The following is a 22,739-nucleotide window of genomic DNA, read 5'->3' as shown; positions in this document are numbered from 1 at the left end:
CACTGAGAGGATGGGAGGTAGCCACTGACAACGGTGAAACCCTTGCTTAAGCTTGCCATGGAAAGGAGTAGGAAGGATTGGATGAAGACAGTAGGAAAGCAGAGAGACGGAAGGGACAAGCATCTTCATACTCTTATCTGAAATTCCTACCAATGAATTACATAAGTATCTCTATCTTTATCTTTATGTTTTATGCGTTTATCACCATACCCATTTGAGTTTGCCTGACTAAGATTTACAAGGTGACCATAGCTTGCTTCATACCAACAATCTCTGTGGGATCGACCCTTACTCGCGTAAGGTTTATTACTTGGACGACCCAGTACACTTGCTGGTTAGTTGTGCGAAGTTGTGTGATCACAATTTCGTCCACCATGGGGTCTTTACCTCTATACATTCTGTTAATTTCAGAAGTCATTACTTGTGAATCACTGAACACTACCAGCTTTTCAACCCCCACTTCTTAAGCCGGCTTCAGGCCAGCGAGTAAGGCTTCGTATTATGCTTGGTTGTTAGAGGCAGAAAATTCAAATCTCAAGGACAGCTCTATATGAGTTTCTTGGCCACTTTCTAGAATGATTCTGGCCCCACTTCCATTTTTATTTGATGACCCATCTACGAATAGGCTCCATGTAGTCGGATCTCCTGGCTTTCGGTGTATTTAACGACAAAGTCGGCAAGGTATTGCGACTTGATTGTTGTCCGAGCTTCGTACTTTAGATCGAACTCGGACAGTTCTACTGCCCATTGTAGCATCTAGCCTGCCAAAGTCTGTCTTTTGCAGGATATGTTTCATTGGCTGGTTAGTGCGGACTCTGATGGTGTGAGCTTGAAATTAGGGTTAGAGTCGTCGAGACGTAAGAATAAGGGCATAGTTAAACTTCTCTATCTTTTGATAGTTCAGATATGCCCCTTGCAAGGCTTTGTTGATGAAATAGATAGATTGTTGTCCCTTTTCTTCTTTCCGTACCAGGGCGGATGCTATGGCATGACTTGCCACTATTAGGTATAGGATGAATTCTTCTCCTTTTATAGGTCCGGCGAGTATGGGTGGCTGCCCCAAGAAGGCTTTGAAATCTTAAAAAGCTTGTTTGCATTCTTGGGTCCACTCGAATTGTTTGTCCTTCCTTAGGATTGAGTATAGGGGGAGTGATTTCAAGGTTAATCCTACTAGGAACCTGGATAGAGCTGCTAACCACACATTTAGTTGTTGGACCTCTTTAACACATGTTGGACTCTTCATATTGAGTATTGCTTGGCACTTGTTTGGATTTACTTCTATGCCCCTTTGGGTGAGCATAAAGCCTAAGAACTTCCCTACTTCTACCGCAAAGGTGCATTTCGAAGGGTTTAACCTCATTCCATGCTTTTTTATGGTGGCGAATACCTCAGAGAGGTCGGACAACAGTGTCGTGCTCTCTATGGTTTTGACGAGCATGTCGTCTACGTACACCTCTATGAGTTTTTCTATGTACACTGACGAACGGATTCTTGCGTGGTCTAGAATTTTACAAATAAGCTCTCGTTGAAAGTATAGCTTCTAAACCAACAAAAATTCTTTCGTACAAAAAACTTGTTTGTCACTAAAGCAAACCCAGTAAAATTTATAACCGAAGTATTTAAACCTCGGGTCGTCTCTCAAGAAATTGCAGGGAGGTATGATATATTATTGGTTATGGAAAAGTATCTTTTGGGTTTTTGAAAGGTTTGAACAAGGATTTAGATGGCAAGAAAATAAACTAATAACTAGAAAAACTCTTGGCAAGGTATAAGAACTGGAAATCCCATCCTAGTTATCCTTATCAGTTGTGATGAGAATTGTTTATTGCTCCCACTTAGTTAACCTTTAATAAATAAAGGAAAGTCAAGTGGACTAATCAGTTTGATTCCTCAAATCCTAGTTAACTCATATGGAAAGACTAGCGTTAGAGGAATCCAAATCAATCAGCAAATTCCAATTTTCAATCAGCACCGAGTTTGATAACTCAAGTGTCACCAATTACTCAACCAAAGCCAAAGAGGGAAAAATCCAAATTATTTATATCATAAATAAAAGAAAGCAATCATAAATCTGAAATACCTCAAATTATATTAAATATAAAATCAAATCTAACATGAGAATTCATAAATCAAAGTAATAGAATAAATAAAAATAGAAGAGAAACCAAAGTAAAGGAATATTGAACCTGCAATGAAGAAGAAGTAAACCTAACCTAAGAGAAATCCTAAAGCTTAAAAACTAAGAGAGAGGAGAGAGCCTCTCTCTCTAAAAAACTACATCTAAAACTAAAAATTATGAATAATGACTGTTGTCTCCATAAATGGATGCATTTTCCCACTTTATAGCCTTTAGTATGTGTTTTCTGGGCCAAAAACTGGGTCAAAAATAGCCCAGAAACCGCTCCCACCGATTTATGATACGTTCAGCACGCGGCAAAGTCATGTGTACGTGTCGCCCACGCGTACGCGTGGATTGAGTTTTCTCCAGGTCACGCGTGCGCGTTGCCTATCTTCAAGGCGTTATGGTAAATTACTTATCATTGCAAAGCCCCGAATGTTAGCTTTCCAGCGCAACTGGAACCGCATCATTTGGACCTCTGTAGTTAAAGTTATGGTCGATTTAGTAACAAGAGGTCAGGCTGGACAATTTTAGCAGTTTCTTCAGGTTCTTGTATTCCTTCCAATTTTGCATGCTTCTTTTCCATTCTCTAAGCCATTCCTACCTGTAATCTCTGAAAACACTTAACACACATATCACGGCATCGAATGGTAATAAGAGGAGATTTAAATATAGAAAATTTAAGGCCAAAGAAGCATGTTCTCAATGATAGCATAAAGTTAGGAAGGGAAAATGTAAACCCATGCAAATAGTATGAATAAGTGTACAAAGGCTTGATAAAAAAACCACTCAAATTAGCACAAGATAAACCATAAAATAATGGTTTATCAATCTCCCCACACTTAAACATTAGCATGTCCTCATGCTAAGCTCAAGAGAACTAAAAGAGTGAAGATGAATGGTAGGATGTATGAAATGCAACCTATTTATATGAATGCAACTACATGAAAAATGTTTTTACCTACTTGGTTAAAAGTAAACAAATCCTTCAAGAAGAAATATGAATTGGATCTCACTAATTCAAATCATAAAATAAGGTACAAGTATTGCAAAAGAAAATAGCCCATGAAAGTCGGGAACAAGGAATCGAGCATCGAACCCTCACTGGAACTGTATACACTCTAATCACTCAGTGTTTGAGATTCGATCTCTTGGTTCTCTACTAATCTTTTTTCTAAGACTTGCTCTTCTTCTACCAATCAACATAAATTTAATGCACAAATACACATATCAAGAGGTCTTTTGAGGGTTGTAATGGGGTTAGGGTCAAGGTAGGATTGTATTTGGTCAAGTGGAATAAAATTCAAATCCTTGATTAACCTAAACTTACCACTTAGCCTAAGACATTCCATGTAATTACAATGCAAAATCTAACTGCCCATTAACTGTGTTTACCACATATTCATGCATCCTAAATTCAAGTACAACTCATGTGCATTGATATTATTACTTAACTTGGGGCATTTTGTCCCCATTTTATTATTTGCTCTTTTTTCTTTTCTTTTTCTCATCAGTTTTTTTCTTTTTTTTATTTTGTTTTTCTTAATGCATATGGTTAAGATATTGCATGCATGAACATGTTCTCAATATTTTTTCACATTTTCAGAAAATTCTAACATACTCAATTCTCAAACCAAATGTTTCCAAACCCAATTTCCCCACACTTAAATCATAAGCACTCTCACTAGTCTAAGCTAACCAAGGATTCAAATTAAGGATATTATTGTTTTCCGCTTAGAGTTAATGATGTGCTAAAATAAAGAACAAATGGGGTAAAATAGGCTCAACTTTGGTTTGCAAAGGATAATGAAAGGGTAAGGCCATATAGGTATGTAAGCTCAGTGAAACAAAGGCCTCAATCATATAAGTGCATGCATACATTAAACAATGGAAATATAGAATCAAGCAAGACAAAGATCATAATTTTAGAGAGAATAACACACATCAAAAATAAAATATTGGTTGATAAAATACAACCAATCAAATAGGCTCAAAATCTCACCGATTTTGTGTGTTCGAGCTCTAAACCATGTTCCAAAATAAAATTCTTCAAACAAGTTTAACAAAAATTTAATTCAAATTAGTGAAATGCTATAAAATATTTTTTTGAAAAAGAAAATTATTACTTCAACCAAGCAGTGGTAGAATATGCACAAAGTCTAATTATAATGCAATCAAACATGCAAATGCAACAATGAACTAACAAATTAAACATTGGTGTTGAGAAAGGAAATAACTAACCCACGGATGTCGGTATCGACCTCCCCACACTTAAAGATTGCACCATTCTCGGTGCATGCAGAGATGTGTAAGTGAAAGGGTTGCTCCAACTGATGCTTTTTCTCCAAAGATGGTGCGGCAGACTTGTTTATTGCTCCAGTTAGAAACTTTTTCTTTTCCCTTTTGGTGGCCATCCTGAAAGAAGAGAAAAAAGAAAGGGAAGGAACCCACAAGCAAAGATATGAAAAGAAATAAAACATATGTGGGATAGTGTCAGATAATAAGGTTCTCAACTATATGGTAGCTGCAACATGTAAGTGAGAAAATAATAGAAGCACAGGGCATGTCAACTAACTAGCAAACAAGTCAAGGAGCACCCAAAATAATGCAAGAAATATGCAATAGTTGAGCAAGAAAAGTGAACACCAAAGAAAAGGATAAAGAATAAGAAAAGAAAGGGAGAAGAAAAGGAAGAAGAAAGGAAGGAGGAAAGAATAATAAAGGAGAGAAGAAAGGAATAAGATGGAAAACGGGACGCGACGCGTACACGTCGCTCACGCGTACGCGTGGGTGAGCAAAATCACAAATGACGCGTAAGCATCGGTCACGCGTACGCATGACCACTCGTCGTGCTAGACGCGCGAGGCCAGCCCCGCGCACGCACAACTCCATGTTTGCTTCGCGCTGTGGCCAAAATTGCATGCGACGCGTGCTCGTCAGGCATGCGCACGCATGGATGACCATAAAGTGAAAGTGACGCGTACGCGTCCCTTGGGTGAATTTGTGTTTCCAGCACGATGCCAGCGCCAGGCCATCACAACTTTCGGCCAAACACCTTTTTACGTCGATTTTCAGGGCCACGCGTGCGCATCAGTGATGCGTACGCGTGGTTTGCCAAAAACTGCAATTGACGCACACGCGTGGAGTACACGTGCACGTGGTGTTGTTTGTGCGTAAAGCACACTTCCTGCACAGCTCCCCCGTAACTTTCTGTCCAATTTTTCAAATTTTTTTTCTTTTTTTATGCAATATTCAAATGAAGATGCAAACTATATGTACTAATAATGAGAAGAGTCACTTAAAAAGAAAACTAAGAAGAGAGAAAAGAACGATCATACCATGGTGGATTGTCTCCCACCTAGAACTTTTGGTTATTGTCCTTAAGTTGGACATTTGGTGAGCTCCTTGTCATGGTGGCTTGTGCTTGTACTGATCCAGGAATCCCCACCAATGTTTGTACTTCCAATAGCCTCCGGGATCCCAAATTAGGCGTAAAGAGCCTTCAAGCAAGTTGAAGCAAGTGACAAGGCCCCAAGAGTGTTGATTTCTAGACTGAATTCTTGGGTCCCAAACTTTGCTTTTGCACCCGTCTTTGTGTTGATCATTATTGCTCCAACCGAGTGGCAAGCAACTAGAATTCTCACTGAAGCGTCCAAACAACTTCCTAGACCCATTCAATTGAGTTCTACACCAAAACTTACACTTCAATTTGGAGCATGCAACCATACTGAACCTTGCTTGACAACTCTTCCCACTAAACATCTCCCTCTTACTCTTAAAGCCACAAAGAGCTCTAAGTTGACCATCCGTCTCTAGTAGCCCATATTCAAGTGGGAAAGTAAAGGTCAAGGATAAGAATTTTACCCACTTGAACGTTGTGTTGAACGGTAATGGCCTTAGGAGAGGTGTTTCTAATGATCTTGCAAGATCCACTCCCGTGTGCTCTTCCATTTTAACCTCTTCCTCTTGGTAGCTTTCTTCCAATTCAATCTCCTTTTCATTGCCTACCAAGGGCATGGGAGGTTGTGCTTCTTCTTTTTTAATCTCCATGTCAAGTCCAATAGGAGAGGATTCAATTGTAAATAAGGATTCATCAATGATTGAGTCAATCTCTTGATCAACCTCTTCAAAGCCTTCAACCAGGCTATGCCTTGGAGGTTGTACACCCTCCTCAACATCAATTTCAGACGTCTTTGAAGGAGGCTCTATAACTTGATGTTACCATAGAGGTTCAGCATCTCCTAAGTCTTCAACCACATCTTCCTCTTCAATAATTACGGCTTCCTCCAGTTGTTTTAGCATAAAATCGTACTCCTCCTTGATGATTTCCTTTCTATGAAAACTCCCTTCAACTACTCCTTCATCATCAAGGATCTCTCCTACCTCCACATCTTGGGCCTCCTCTTGCTCTTCTATAAATAAGGCTGCGTGTAATCGATCTATCGCGATTGCATCCCTAAGACGATCCCTTCTCTATTGTTCCATGTCCATAGTATAACTAGGATCATCTTGCCTTTGGATTGATGGATGTGGGTGCTCTTCCATGGAGGGTGGTGATGGGATGGAGAGATCATCATGTGGTTAAAAAGGAAGTGCACTAGAGCTTGAGAGTTGAGTATTCGAGGTAGAGGATTGGTCCATGCAGGATGTAAGAGCTTGAAGAGTAGAGGTGAGAGTAGTGATAGAGGCAAGTGTGGTATGAAGCTCTGTTTGACCTTGGTGAATAGCACCAAGGGTGTTGTCATCCAGTGGAGGTTGGGGTGGATAGGAGGGTTCATTATTTTGGAGAAATAGTGCATGGTAGGAAGGTGGTTCTTCTTGGTAAGGGCATGTAGATGGTAAATATTGAGGTGGCGGCTCATGAGAGTAATTGTGCTGGAATGGGGGTGGTTCTAAGTATGGTTTATAAGGTGGATAAGGGTTAGGATCATATGAGGGTGTTTGGTAGTAGGGGGCTTGTGAGTTTGGTGGTTCAAACCTATGTTGAGGAGGGGGGTCATAGGCATATGGTGGGGTTTGTTGGTAACTACAAGGAGGTCCACCATATCTATCATCTTGGTACGCACCTCGGAATGGCTCTTGACTATAATGATTTGGTGGAGGTTGGTTGTCACGAAGAGGTTTACCATAATTATTGTCTTGGTATACATCATAGAGTGGTTGTTGGTTATAGCGCATTGGAGGGGGTTGTTGCCAAGAGGGTTGATCAAATCCTTGTGGCTCCTCCCATCTTTGATTCTTCCAACCTTGATGCTTGTTCTCATTATAGCTTCCATTCCTTACAACAACATTGGAACCAAACTTGAAACCAGAGAGGTGAGAATTCATAGTAGCTATAGAAAATAAAAACTAATAAAAATTAATGAAAATAAACTCCTAAAACTAGAAACACTAACAAAGAAACGAAAAAGCAAATATTTACAATAACCAATAATAAGGCACACGTTTGTAATTCCCCCTCAACGGCGTCATTTTTGACGAACAGATTCTTGCATGGTCTAGAATTTTACAAATAAGCTCTCGTTGAAAGTATAGCTTCAAAACTAACAAAAATCCTTTCGTACAAAAAACTTGTTTGTCACTAAAGCAAACCTAGTAAAATTTATAACTGAAGTATTTAAACCTCGGGTCGTCTCTCAAGGAATTGTAAGGAGGTATGATTTATTATTGGTTATGGAAAAGTATCTTTTGGATTTTTTAAAAGGTTTGAACAAGGAATTTAGATGGCAAGAAAATAAATTAATAACTAGGAAAACTCTTAGCAAGGTATGAGAACTGGAAATCCCATCCTAGTTATCCTTATCAATTGTGATGAGAATTGTTTATTGCTCCCACTTAGTTAACCCTTACTAAATAAAGGAAAGTCAAGTGGACTAATTAGTTTGATTCCTCAAATCCTAGTCAACTCCTATGGAAAGACTAGCGTTAGAGGAATCCAAATCAATCAGCAAATTCCAATTTTCAATCAGCACCGAGTTTGATAACTCAAGTGTCACCAATTACTCAACCAAAGCCAAAGGGGAAAAAATCCAAATTATTTATATCATAAATAAAAGAAAGCAATCATAAATATGAAATACCTCAAATTATATTAAATATAAAATCAAATCTAACATGAGAATTCATAAATCAAAGTAATAGAATAAATAAAAATAGAAGAGAAACAAAAGTAAAGAAACATTGAACCTGCAATGAAAAAGAAGTAAACCTAACCTAAGGAAAATCCTAAATCCTAAAAACTAAGAAAGAGGAGAGAGCCTGTCTCTCTAAAAAACTACATCTAAAACTAAAAATTATGAATAATAAATGTTGTCTCTATGAATGGATGCATTCCCCCACTTTATAGCCTCTAATCTGTGTTTTCTGGGCCAAAAACTGGGTCAAAAACAGCCAGAAATTGCTCAATTTCTGATATGTCCAGCACGCGGCAAAGTCACGCGTATGCGTCGTCCACGCGTACGCGTGGATTGAGTTTTCTCCAAGTCACGCGTGCGCGTCGCCTATCTTCACGGCAGCTATAGCAAATTATACATCGTTGCGAAGCCACGGATGTTAGCTTTCCAACGCAACTGAAACCGCGTCATTTGGACCTCTGTAGCTCAAGTTATGGTCGATTTAGTACCAAGAGTTCAGGCTGGACAGCTTTAGCAGTTCCTTCAGTTTCTTGTATTCCTTCCACTTTTGCATGCTTCCTTTCTATTCTCTAATCCAATCCTGCCCTGTAATCTCTGAAAACACTCAACACACATCACGGTATCGAATAGTAATAAGAGGGGATTTAAACATAGCAAATTTAAGGCCAAAAAAGTATGTTCTCAATCATAGCACAAAGTTAGGAAGGGAAAATGTAAAACCATGCAAATAGTATGAATAAGTGTGTAAAGGCTTGATAAAAACCACTTAAATTAGCACAAGCTAAATCATAAAATAGTGGTTTATCATACACCTCCATGAATTCTCCTCCATATTGATGTGCTTCTCCGCCCTATCTTAAATTTCATCTAGAGAACCTCGAATGTCACTTGGTAATTGACTGGGATAATGGCTCTTCTTTGAGATCGTTGAATAGTCCCATGATTACAGCTTCAGTGGGTAGGCTCGAGATTTTCAAACACGCTTTGTTGAACCTTTCCATGTAGTCGCATAGGGTTTTCTCGATCTCTTGTTTGATTCCTAACAAGCTCGGTGCATGTTTTGGTTTATCCTTCTGGATGAAAAACTTGGTCAGGAACTTTCGGTTACCGATCTGGGAGGTAAGGTGTCGAACCACATCATGGCCACCTTAGTTAGGGTGGTCAAGAATGCTTTGCAGCGGGTAGCATCCGAGGCACCTACCGGGTACATTCTGCTCTTGAAGTTGCTGAGGTGGTGCCTGGGATCAGTCGCCTCGGGGGTTTTAAAGTTTCTTGGTACTTTGGCTCGCAAGATCTCTTCAGAGAATGGGTCTTTTTGCCCGAGAGGGTTGTTTTTCGATCTATCCGGCTAGTTCGGCTTCGGAGATCGGTCTCTAGCTTTTGGAGCTTTTCCTCTGGCTTCTTTCGTCGTCCTACCTCTCTCGTAGCTCTCGTTCGTCCTCCCGCTGTCTTTCTGCCTAATATTCGAGTTATTCTACCCGATCTCGCTGACTTTGGACAAGCCCCAGTATTTCAGCTGTTTGAGCGAATTCTTCTTCCTTGAGATGACGAACTTCCAAACGGATCCGCCTTGGTCAAGGGTTAGCTGTTGGTCTTTCTTCTTGCGGACCTTGTGGTTGGGGTGGTGGTGGTAGTATAATGGCGTTGCCCTCAGGTTGGGGCTCACATTCAGATTCGGATGCCGTATGGCCATCTTCATGCTGGTTGTCTGCCATTGTTGTGGGATAAATTCCAAGTTCCCGACAACGGTGCCAATGTTCCAAGGGTTACCTGAAACGTTGATTTGGGCCTGAATGTGAGGTCCAGATCCCTTTGTAGGGCAGCGTCTAACTTGTTGATGCCGAGGTGCCGCCTGTCCGAGTTTCTCGTGAGGAGGTGGGAGGTGGTACTTACAAGAGACTCCAATGCTTAAGTTAGCAAGGGCTTTAGGTAGGTTTTTAGTATATTAGAACGTGAGTTATATCTAGGGGGTGCCAGTGTATTTATAGTAGAGTTTGATGACCTCCTTGGTGGCAGTAATTCCATCTTATCTTATCTTATCTTATATCTTGGGAGTTTGTTAGAGTCTATCTTTTAGAGGAGATAGAGATTTAGTCACGGCTTCTAGAAGCAGTGACCTGCCATGTTGGATAAAAGGAGCTGGGCTCCTGGGTCGGTGTCCGACCTCTTCAAATAGGTCGGGTAACACCTCCTCAAAGAGGTCGGGTAGGGGATGAGAGACCACCTTCCATGGTTGGTCCTTTCATCCTTATTGGGCCTGACTTTATGTTTGGGACAGAGTATGAACACCTTTTATCTATTTAAATGTCCTATTTTAAATTTTGCATATATATTCACACTGAATTAAACTTTTAAAATGCCAATCTAAGACACTTAAAAAAGATAAAAATAAATAAAAAATAAAAATGATGGAAAAATGATGGTAGCTAGGAGGAGGATCAGGAAAGGTTACAATAGATGGCTATGCGTTATTTCAGAGACCTGTTTTACGAAGAAATAAGTAATAGAGAGTCCATCAATTGTGTGAATTCCTTTCCGTTAGTCACGGAAGAAATAGTTGGGGAGTCCCTAAAAAGTCCAAGCGCAGAGGATATCAAAAGAGCATTTTTCAGTATAGGAGTCTACAAAGCACCATAGGAAAATGGAATACCAATCATTTTTTATCATCAAAATTGGAATCAAATCCATAGGGAGGTAGAGGACGTCATCTACAACCTTTGTAGAAACCCGGAAGCTATTAAGCGGTCAATGGAACCATGATTGTCCTAATTCCAAAAGTGGAAAAGCCGAAATTCCTCAACCAATTCCGGCCAATCTCCTTGTGCAATGTTCTTTAGGGCTCTCCAAGATTCTAGTCACGAAGATGAAACCTTTCCTTCAGGATCAGATATCTCTGTTCCAATCCAGCTTTGTGCCGCAAAGAAGCATACATGATAATATGGTGATCGTTCAAGAGATGGTCCACTCCATGAGAAGAATGAGAGGTGAAAGAGGCTATATGTCAATTAAAATTGATCTCATGAAGGCGTACGACAAGTTGAGTTAGATTTTTATTGAGGGATCGCTGAAAGAGTTTGGTATCTCCCAGAACTTGAGTGACATAATTATGTAGTGCATCAAGTCTACTCAACTCTCCATTCTATGGAATGGGCAGAAAACAGAGTGTTTTAACCCCTCCAAGGGAATCAGACAAGGCGACCCAATTTTCCCGTACATTTTTGTTATTTGCATGGATAGACTATCGCATATGATTTTAGAAGCCGTGGAGGAGGGGAGCTGGAAACTGATGCGAGTAGGCAGAAATGGGCCACAAATCCCGCACCTAATGTTTGCTGAGGATATAATCTTTTTCACAGAAGCAACCACAACCCAAATAACCAAGGTCCTCAAAGTCCTTCATGATTTGTGTGGAGCGTCAGGACACCAAGTGAATAGTGCCAAGACAAGGATCTACTTCTCCAAAAATGTGATTGTTTAGACTCGACAAAACATAACAAGTATTAGTGGCTTCTCTGAAGTCAAGGAGAAGAGCTAATTTCAATTATATAATTGATAAGGTGAAGTCTAAGCTACAAGGGTAGAAATCTAGTTGTTTATCCATGGCTGGAAGAGTGACTCTGGCACAATCTGTTCTAGGTTCGATGACTCTTTACCCATGCAACACCAACAAATTCCTAGGAGCACCTGCCGTGATATTGAGAGGGCTCATGACACGACTACCAGAGGAGTGCATATGGTTAGCTGGAACAAGATTCGCTCCCCCAAAGGCAGGGTGGATTGGGATTCAGAGACTTAAATGTTGTTAATGAGGCCTTCACAATCAAGAGAGGTTGGTCCTTATTGCGAAATTCCAACTCTTTATGGGCCAGGGTGCTAGTTGGAAAGTATGGGAAAGGGGCTAATCTGCTAAGGGAAATCATCGTAAAAAATTCTGATTCTCAGCTCTGGAGAAACTTTATCAAAGTTTAGCCATCTAGTAGGAGATGGGGAAAGAATTATTTTTTGGAAGGACGAGTGGATTGACAAAGGTGTAAAGCTTCAGAATTGAGCATCGCCAATGATTACTCAAGAGGAGGATTAGAGTGTTAGTAAGTATGTGGACAGAGGAGGAAACTGGGATATTAGCAGACTCGACAGTCGACACTCTCCTCCCTAATTACCATGTAGAGAAGACGGGGAAGATAGAATTATTTGGAGACCTAGTCCGAGAGGAGAATTCTCAAATCAAAGCACACATACAAAGCTCTTATTAATAAACAGACTGACAATGATCAAATATGGGATTAGAGAGGAATGTAGCGAGACAAGATTTTCATATGGCAAGGTGCGCACAATAGCCTCCTAACCCAAGGAAGAACAGCTGTGTGGACAACAGGGAATAATCCCCTCTGTATGTGGTACAATGCAGAGGTGGAAACTCTTATTCATGCTATAAGGGACTGTCCCAAAGCTTCTGTCATCTGGGCTTCATATGTAAACCAATTCTTCAGCCTGAGCATTAATGACTGGATTCATTTAAACCTAGCAAGAGACGTTGGAGATGGAAAAGCTTCTTCATGATAACTGCTTGGATGATGTGGAAATTTCGAAATGAATATACTCACTTGGGAGGAATGATCCGGAGAGAATCATGAAGATGAGAATTAGAATGATGGTGGATGAGTGTTACGGGGTCACTCAGGAAGAAAAGAAGGATAACTCCCCCTCTGTTAGGCTTATAAAGTAGAAGGCCCTGCCGAAAAACTAGTTGAAGTTAAATATTGATGGAGCGGCAAAGAGGCAATCCTGGGCCAGCCAGCAGTGAAGGTGTGCTCAGAAATGATATTGGAGATTGGATCTAGGGGTTCACAAAAAAGATGGGAATGCAAAAGTCATTGAAGTTTAAATTAATGCTATCAATATGGGGCTTGAGATAGCATGGGAAAGAGGAATCGGACAGATCATAGTGGAGACAGATTCTAAGAGCAGTGTGGAATTGATCCAAAACCCACCGGAGACCCACCTTGAGTTGACCCGACCCATTCGCTGAATTAGAAGGATGATGGGGAGGAACTGGGATGTGAAGGTGATCCATGTGGTGCGTGAAGCTAACAAAGTGGCTGATGGTCTAGCAAATTTTATTCTGGATAGTGAGGAAGAAAAAGAGTTCTTTGAACACGCTCCTGGAGTTGAGTTTAATAGTTTATCACTTTTGCTGATAGTTCAGTGGTTCTTCAACCCCGAAGAGTGTAGCTGTGTTTTCCTTTTCTCAATGGCCTTAGGGCCTCTTGTTTAAACGTATGCCAAATAATGAACCCAGACTCGAATGGGTCAAATCTATTTAACTGGAAGCCTAAAAAGAACTAACCCATTTCCACCCTTAAGTCAAAATAAAAGTAACATCAGTCAATCACCAAAAAAAAGTAACATCAGTAACCAACCGAAAAAGAAAAACTACTATTCTATCGACAAAGTTAGAAAATTGAATATTGGATGACCGATAATTTTGTTTTCCTATCTAAGGCCCAACCGCCCAAGGAATCAATCTGTCTAATTCTTTTGTATGGACTTGGGGTTAATTTTATTTAATGGAGTTGACAAAATACGTCATCATAGCATGGACTATAAAGTTTAAACTTTAATCCAATGTGATGGCTCAGGCATTATGCGAATTTGCAAAGATCCCCAATGTACATAGAAGTCTCCAACAAATTTTTCACTTTCCTATTTCTCCAGACTATGAAAGCATAGCAACAATAGATAAAGAAATTAAGTTGTTATTACTTATTAGTGATACGTGTATGCCAACCTTATATAGGTTTTTAAATTGAAGCAAATAGATCAGATAGAAAATAGATGAGGAGATATGTAACAATCCTAATGAATAGGAAACTTAGCTATCTATCTACTTGTGTTGCGTTAACTTCACCCTATGCTCTTTGCAATGTGTATCGCTACTCACAAAATTTTCCAAGATATGTAACGCATGGAAGCTCTTGCTGCAAGGTGATAAACTCGTCAGTTACTCGGTCGCGGTGTCCGAGTTTTGTTGCTTGAGTACCATATCCGTGCCTGACAAAAAGAACACTTAACCGTGAGAATATAGGGGGAAATGGGAAAAAGAATGCACCACATTTATGATAAGATGCACTCGCATTGTTTGATTCATGAAATTGTGTATGGAGTTTGTAGTGTGGATGCATAATTGAATCATTGTGATGAGTTTCTATGCAAGTATGATGCATGGAATGAGGTGCTAGCTATATGCGAAAGCTATCAAAATCATAGCTACGATAACTAACTGGTTTGTTTCTTAACTACCATAGCTAGCATAGATCATGAACTCAAACCATAACCTTAACAACAGAAGAATGAATATTTTATGTCATGTAATGGTTTCTAAAAAACCCTGAAATCCATACCTTCCTTGAGTGTTGCAGGGTCCTCCAGAGTAAATTTGAATGAATAGTGTTGGCTGAAAAAGAGAGCAGATTTTTTATAAGTGTTTCAGAAAAAGCGCAGCCAAAAATTTACCCAACATCCTTACAAAAATTTCAGGATTTAAGCAATAATAGTTTTCGTTAGAGAACATAGTTAAGAAGGAAAATAACTCTCTTCTCTTTCTAAGATTTCCTTCATCACTTTCCGATCAAAAAGAATCTTCTAGTTTATGTAATACCTTGTATGGAAGAATGATAGTTGTTTACACATTAAGTAACTGGACTATAGTACAGTACAACTATCATGTCACTAAAGAAAATATACAAGGAAACAAAAATAAAAGAATATTATTTTCCACAGGGAAGTTACAATGATCTACAGCCCAAATGACATTCTTACTTTATGCAGAACACTGATGAATAAGATGAACATATTATATCAACATTTAAAATCAGCTCCATCTTAAATGTAACTTTTAGCTGATTCTATCGAACTACCACAGATAAAACTAGATAAATATTCAGTGTCAGAAAGTTTAGCAAAGTAAACAGCAGCCCTGGCAGTCTAGCACTATATAATTCATGCAGTTTTGCAGTCCGTTACTAAGATCCAAAATGATGATTTAAGGAATATATGATGATTAAGATGCGAAACAACGTACTTTTCCTTGGTGGCTTGACACAGTTGTTAGAGTTGTGGGGGATAAACATAGTGGCTTGAGAAAACAAAATCCTTCTGTTCCGATGCATGCGATGAATAGAATTTCTTATGAAGCCAGAAGGTTCGAGGAAAACACTTAGATTGATAGTCTAAATCGATGTTTGACGAAGGTAAATGGGCCTGATTGAATTCCTCTTCCTTAAGAGAATCAGCTCTAGAACATGAATTCCTTGGAGTCTCTTGAGTAGACATATTCAAGAATGTCTTCCCCGAGCTTAGCAGATTACCTTCGCAACTTCTCAAAGCTGCTACAACATCAGGTAGTGGCACCCGAGAACCAAAGTCAGAGGAACAAGTTAGAGTCTGATCTTTCATCATAGGCTTCTCAGAAGTTTGATCAGCATAGTCTGATTCGCTTCCTTGGTCGTCAGAAGGCATCGATTTCCGTAGAATTCTTCGGGAACAATTAAAGAAATTGAAAGATGACCTCTTTAGTCTGGCATACCTAGAAGCTGTGGCACAAGGTACGTAATTGATCCTGAGCTCAATGTTGCAACCCAATATGATCTGAAGGTAACTTGCGATCAGTTTCCACGACTTCTCGGCTCTAGCTACACTGTCACGACGGTGGAATTCCAACTCAGCAGCTGCAAGGCCTGAAAATTGGAACATTCTCCATTCATTAATTAGTATGCAATTTACTATGGAATTTACATCTCATAGTAGACAAGAATAATTCTCTTTTCTTTAAACATTAAAGCAGAATAAATAATGACAGTACTGGGAAATATGTAATCCACATAACATAGTATGTTCAAGCATTATAGAAGCATATTATCAAGATATGGTAAAGAGAAAAAACTTAAACTTTCTACATAAACAAACATAAAAGAAACTAACCACATGGTAGGAAGAGATTACAATATGATGCCATAAATTTTGAAGATGGTTGGAAAAAGAAATCGTAGCTACATGAGTGCAAATGTACCTTGATTGACACAAAGCGAAGATAACTTTCCCTGCTTCCTGAGAAAAGCCTTGAGCCGGCTCGATTGGCATATCTCTGTAGCTTTATACCATATGGAATCCAATGTTCTTTTCTGATCCTCTTGCAATCCTAATCTATATGACTTTTCATCACATTGACCTGTAGCAATATTCTTCAAGCTCTCCCCTGTTGATGAAGTACTACAGAAATCACCATCTGTATCCATTTGAAGACAAGCTTAGAGAAGAAAGTTCAACAATATGAAACCACTCCAATTTTGCCAACACCATATAAGGAAGGGAAAAGTCAAGCTCACCTCTATTGGTAGCACCTTTCAAATACAACTTGTCATCAGTTGCATCAGCAGGTGGATATTCTTCGGCACTTAATTGTAGAAGCGCTGCTGTGAACCATGTTCTTTGATTCTTTGAAATTCTCAATTGCTTCTCTGTTTCTGAAAGTACTTTTAACGCATGACTCAATTTCTGCATGTCTGCTTCAGCTAAAACGAAGAAAACACCCCGTCAGAGACCCTAGAAATAAGATAATGAGCAGCATAGAGTGCTCAATGGGAAGCGCAGGCATTAATGGCATTAGAAGTTAAACAGCCAATATATACACTCAAAGCTAATAATTATACTCTTAAAGCACTAACAGGTTTGTCTAATCAAGAATCTTCTTCTGATTTCGGAATCACCGACTTCAGACTTCCCTGCAAGAATATCCATAATAAGATTTGCAAGCTGTGATACAAGTTGTAATGGATCTATCCGCGATCTCATCAGCTCCCGGGCTCTTATAACTGTATTTGAAGTGTCAGATGACAAAGCCAGGTCCAACAAGTCAAGCAATTCATCATCTGAAACGACACCAGTCTGCAGAACAACAAAGGTCTCAGGAAAAATGAAGAAAGTTTGAAAAACATACATGTATGGAACAAAGCATGATACTTACGAGCTCATGGGCTAAGGTAAGTGTGATTTTTTTACCAAGCAAACTCAGCTGATCAAGCATCATTTCTGCATCTCTAAGAGAACCACAAGATTTAGCAGCAATAAAATCCAAAGCAACTTGTTCAAAATCAAGACCTTCTTCAACACAGATTTTTTTTAATCTGCTCGCGATATCAACATCTTTAATCTTCGGAAAGTGATACCTCTGAGCCCGGGAAACCACACTTCGAGGAAGGTTATCCAAATCAGGGGTGATCATCACAAAAACCACATATTGAGAAACATTATCTAGGCTATTCAAAAGAGTAGCCCATGTTTCCCCGTTCAAGAACTGGCACTCATCGATAATGAACACCTTAAAGCGTGACGAAACCGGAGGAATACAAGCACTCTTAATTAGGGACTTAACCTTGTCTACATGGTTAATTCTCAAAGAATCCACTTCCTTAACATCTTTACTTCTTCCAGAAAAGAGCGAAATACACTCTTTACACATACCACATGGCCTTTGCACCTCAAGGGATAGGCAATTCAATGCCGCAGAAAATATCCTAGACGCAGATGTCTTTCCAGTACCACGGGGACCATGGAAAAGGTAAAATGATGTTATCCTTCCACTGGAAATGGCCCCCATAAGTGACCTTCCAACCACATTTTGCCCCACCAAATCACCAAAAGATTTTGGCCTAAATTTCATTGATAAACTTCTTGGAGTTTCCAAATTTGGACTACCTCTGCCACCTACGTTTCTTGTGCTTCTGCATCCATAAAGATCAGTCTCATTAGCTTGCTGCAATAACAAAGGAAGATCTTCTACTTCAGAATGATGATTTGATTCTCTAAATCTTGGTGATTTTGACCAACAACAGCTTATTCCACATCCATGTAGATTATCCAAAGCATCTTGAGTTATTCGTACTGAAGCACTATGAGCTGAGAGAGCATCACCAAAAGAAAGGTGTGGACTACCTACATGGCTCACAGTATCACCTGTTACTTCAGATGGTTTAACTTTTGTAGTCCTGCGCTGCGACTTTCGGGTTTGCTTCAAGTTATCTACCCTCCCTAACTGCGAAGATAAATAGCACAATTCCCCGTCCCTCAAATGATTAACAGATGGCACCTTGCCAGCCAGATCCAACCCTCTACCTCCATAGTTGCTACTACAGCTTTCACTCGGTGATTTATTCCCAACAATGCCTTGCTGATAAGCATTAGAATAAACTAGCTCGTCGTCTCGCTTTGTTTCATGGCAGGATATCCCATGATAGTTCCTCTTAGAGTTCAAAAGGCCACAATTCAGCTCAAGATCAGCAGTATCCTGCTCTCTATGTCCCTTGAATTCTAAAGTCTTTGATCTAAAACCATCATTGTTATCACTAGAACCGCATGCATGAGAAGCTTCGAGGAAGTGCAGCGAAATGCCATTGTTGGAACCGTTTTCCCATTGAACATTGTCAATCAAAGGAGAGAGCTTGTTAATGCAGTTAGTTGATGGATCCCTCAGTGACCTCACCCTCCTCAGTGCCACAAGAGTTTTGGAAATTGGAATATCAACTGAATGCCTTCTACCATCCATCACTCTATTACTCTTACACAATCAAAACCCTCCAAAAATAATGCAAACTCAACCTACAAGCCAGAGAATAGCATCAAAAACATAAAAGAAAAGGGATAAAAAGGAGTACTTGATTTTAACCAGACAATAGTACTTAAAAATAAACAATAAAACACAACAGAATGAGGAGGTTTTGGGGTTAAAAATAATTTTTTTGCATTGTTGCTGATTTTTAATTAATGTACTTCATCTTCAAATCTGAGTCACTATCAAACCAAAGAAATGAGAGTAACGGTTAGTTTCTGAATGTGCGCTTTGCAAGACAACTCTCCAGGGGAACACATTATCACACGCAAATTAAACAAACAGAAGAATATAAAAACCAAAGAAGTACCTTCGATCAAAAGAAAAAATATTAGAACGCCACTACAGCATTATAAGTCTGGTTTTCTAAATTCTAACCTGTATAGCGCAATGTACTGGTTTCAATCCCCGTAGGAACAAAGGACAACTGGGAACGAAGTCTTAAGAGAAGCTTGAGTGTTCAAATTTTGACACACATGAAGAATAAAAATAAAAATAAAAATTGTTGGAGATGGAAAGTGGAAACAGACAATGCCAAACGGACAAAGGTTGTGAAAAAAAATATAATAAATAAATAAATAAAAATAGATTATATAAACATATAAAATTATAGTAGAGTATAGAGCATTAGAGCGAACCTTAGGAAATGGAAAGAAACATGTTGTTGGAAAATGAGAAAGAAAAATTAAACCCGTTGGATGGAGTAACGTAGAAAACGGGGTGTTGAAAAACACGAGTCTTTGAAAGAAAGAGTGGGGTTGGAGCCTGGTGTGTAGTTACTTACTTACCAGTACTTACTACTAGTTAGTAGCAGCTCAGGGTGAGTGGTGGTGAGTAGTAATAATAATAAATAGTAAACGATAGAAGATGGATAGAAGGTGGATGGAGATTAGAGAGGATAAAAGTGGAAAGAAAAGAATGGGATGGTCAATGGTGGTAAAATGTAATAAATGGCAGCGGTTGTTAAGCATGACATGGGGGTAAGTGTTGCTGTGTCACGGACATCTAAGCGCTCAACATGTGTCCATTTCTGTCTACAAACATAGCCCCGACTTGTTTTCTTCGTGGGAAAAGTATTGTTTTCTCTCTCATTTTATACCAAGCTTCTTTAGCCATTCTTAAGTTGAGCTAATTACTAATTCAGTTTCTCAAAAAATTCTCCAAAAAATGTTNATTTAAAATATGTAAAAGAAATCCAGAAAAAAATTTGATTTCTCATGTTATATTTAGAAAAGAGATTAAGAATGAGAGACAGATTGTGAGATAAAATTGAGAAATAGAGACTTAAATTTAGTCTCTGTAATGTGTTTAGTATAAAATATAAAATATTGAGTTATGTCTCAGTATTATGTTTAGTTTAAAATAAGTATAAAGACTAAGAGATAAATATAAAATTTAAAAAATTAATTAAAAATATTTTTGAAAAGAAATGTTAAAAAATTTTAGTCTCCATTTTTTGAAATTTTAGTCCCTATTTTTTTAAAATATTGAAAATACTGATGGAACTAAAATTTTAGTTCTAATTGCTAACCACTATACACAATATTCAATATCAGTCTCTCCAATCTTAATCCTAATTCAAGAAAACAAACATAGCCTTTTTTTTTTTAAATTTTGGTCATTCGTAATAAAAAATTAAAAAAATTAATTATTAAATTTTGAGAATAAAATGCTCACAAAAAATTGCATCAAAATATAATTTTTAAAATTTTTGTTAGCATATATATTTAATATTTAGTTCTTTTGTCGTATTTTTTAATTTTTTAAGGACTTAGTTGTCTCTAACATTTTTTGAATTATTTTTAGTCATGATGAAAATTTTCAGGTACTATTTTGATAATTTAATCTATTCAATTTTTATATATATGTACTATTAAGTTGTATCCAAATAATAATACAATAATAATATTATATTATTTTTTTCTCTTGCGATTCGAGTTCGACTCGTCAAAATGAGACTAACCACGGAAATCAGAATCTGAAATTAAGGTTCATAGAGAGTATCAAGACTTTTGAGATGAGATGGGAGTGTGGTGAATAATTCAAACTCTTTTTAGATGTATTTTTGTAAATTATTTGAAATTTAAAGGTATAAAATCAAAGTTAGTAGTTTTAAAATTTAATTAATTTAAAAGGATAATTTTGTCTAATATAAAAAAATATTTAAATTTTTTTGTAAAATTAAATAATAAAATATTTTTATTTTTATTATAATATAAGAATATTTTAATAAAAATAATAATATGATATATATTTAAAATAAAAAAATTAAATACTGGCTTAAAAAATATAATTTACGTGTTATGTTTTAATTTATTCACATTTTTTAATACATGTACGTATGAATTTATCGTCGTACCAAAACAAACACTTTTTATTTTATCGCGTATTTTTTTTTCTTGATTTCCCTTAAAATTTATACGGTTAAACCAAATTTATATTTAATTTTGCCAACTAGAAAATAAGATCAAAAGATTCAATTCTTGTAAGGATTGTGGAATATATAATTGGGATCGATCAAAAAATATAATTCACTAATAATTAGGAGTACAATTCTTCATTTTAATAATAGATTTGTTTTTCACTTAAATAATTTGCTTCTTGTTAACCCCTTGTAAAGTTGCCAGATGAAAAATAAATATATTTTCAATAATATTGATAATCACTTACTCTATATCCGCTAGTATTTAAACTTTTATACATTAAAAAGAGAGAAACCAAAAAAACAAGACCGAAAAGTGTGGTGATTAATTGGATTGTATAGTATTTTTCAAAAAAAAATTATAAAATTAAAAGTACACGATAGATATGTGCTGTAATAATAACAGTATAGCACCTTAATGTTTACCGTGTCAAAAGGGTTTCAGATATCAGAACTTAGAAGCCTTTGCTTTTGCTATGTTTTGTTTTGTTCTGTCAGCATCTGTGGCCTTTTGTGGCAGAGACAGAAATGGATGCAGTGTGGCGAGACTGAGAGGGTGGAGACCTTTTGGTAATTTCAGGTCATGAAAACTTCAGTTAATTTAGTTAAAGAAGGAAAGCTGAAATTGTGGTCGGCTAACGTAGCGTTTTGGTTCCAACAGTGCCACACCACTTTTTATTTTCTCCTCGTTCTGATCCTTTTTTCTTGGTACAAAGCGTTGTTGGCAACTTCTTGTGCTTAATACATGGAAGAAATTTTGATGTCTATAAGTGAAAAACAAGCAAGCTTCGTAAACTATGATAACATGGACACTCACTGATGCGAATATGAGATGTGATATGATACCTAACACAATAATATACGAATTTTAAAATTTTATAAGTATAAAATATAACATATTTTTTGATTTAATCGTAATTATATTTTAATATGTTATTGATATTAAAATATAAATTAATTTTTTAAATTATTTTTAATATTTTATTTTAATTATATCATATTTTTTGTTTTAATAAATAATAATATATATTATATATAAATTTATTTTAAGAATATATATTAAGAATAAGACCGGACACGCTGACACGTGATGATATTTAAGTGTGTTCAACTGTGTTTGAAAAAGAATTTTTTATTTTTTATTGAAACATAGTTTGGACACAGATACATATATCGAACGAATATCGGTGAATGTCGTGTAAAGTGTATCTAAGTGTATTTAAAAAAAATTAATTTTTTATTAAAATACGATTAATTACAATAAATATACATGTAAGACGAATGTCAATAAATATCGTGTTTAAAATATGTTTGATATGCAAATCCAACAATTCAGCAAAATATGCTTGTTTCATAATTTCGAGAAGAAAAAAAATTATAATAATTTTGGACTAAGTTGCT

The 22,739-nt window shown here is 37.4% G+C and overlaps 1 protein-coding gene and 1 pseudogene across 4 annotated transcripts; both read right to left on the bottom strand.

Annotated features, from left to right (window-relative positions):
- The window catches only part of LOC107489305 (peroxisomal nicotinamide adenine dinucleotide carrier-like), a 33,582-nt pseudogene extending 23,636 nt beyond the window's left edge, over positions 1-9,946 (bottom strand).
- A 4,049-nt stretch (positions 9,947-13,995) lies between these two features.
- On the bottom strand, positions 13,996-21,830 carry LOC107489276 (protein STICHEL-like 2). 4 transcript variants are annotated; one of them, XM_052258095.1, is made up of 8 exons: positions 21,765-21,830; positions 17,276-18,906; positions 16,977-17,196; positions 16,638-16,823; positions 16,322-16,537; positions 15,335-15,989; positions 14,655-14,707; positions 13,996-14,304 (listed from the first exon to the last, which is right to left on the bottom strand). In XM_052258095.1, the coding sequence occupies exons 2-6, from the start codon at positions 18,851-18,853 to the stop codon at positions 15,361-15,363; spliced, it is 2,829 nt and encodes a 942-aa protein (XP_052114055.1). In that variant the 5' UTR covers positions 18,854-18,906; positions 21,765-21,830; the 3' UTR covers positions 13,996-14,304; positions 14,655-14,707; positions 15,335-15,360. The 4 variants fall into 4 exon arrangements, with proteins under 4 accessions (XP_052114055.1, XP_020996988.1, XP_020996991.1 ...); XM_021141329.2 differs by lacking the exon at positions 21,765-21,830 and adding an exon at positions 19,555-19,708; XM_021141332.2 differs by lacking the exon at positions 21,765-21,830 and adding an exon at positions 19,295-19,379.
- Positions 21,831-22,739: the final 909 nt, after the last annotated feature.

This window comes from Arachis duranensis, chromosome 1 (genome assembly GCF_000817695.3).
Source record: "Arachis duranensis cultivar V14167 chromosome 1, aradu.V14167.gnm2.J7QH, whole genome shotgun sequence".
Lineage (NCBI taxonomy): Eukaryota > Viridiplantae > Streptophyta > Magnoliopsida > Fabales > Fabaceae > Arachis > Arachis duranensis.
The sequence above is the reverse complement of the archived record's forward strand: the minus strand, read 5'-3'. Positions and strand labels throughout refer to the sequence as shown.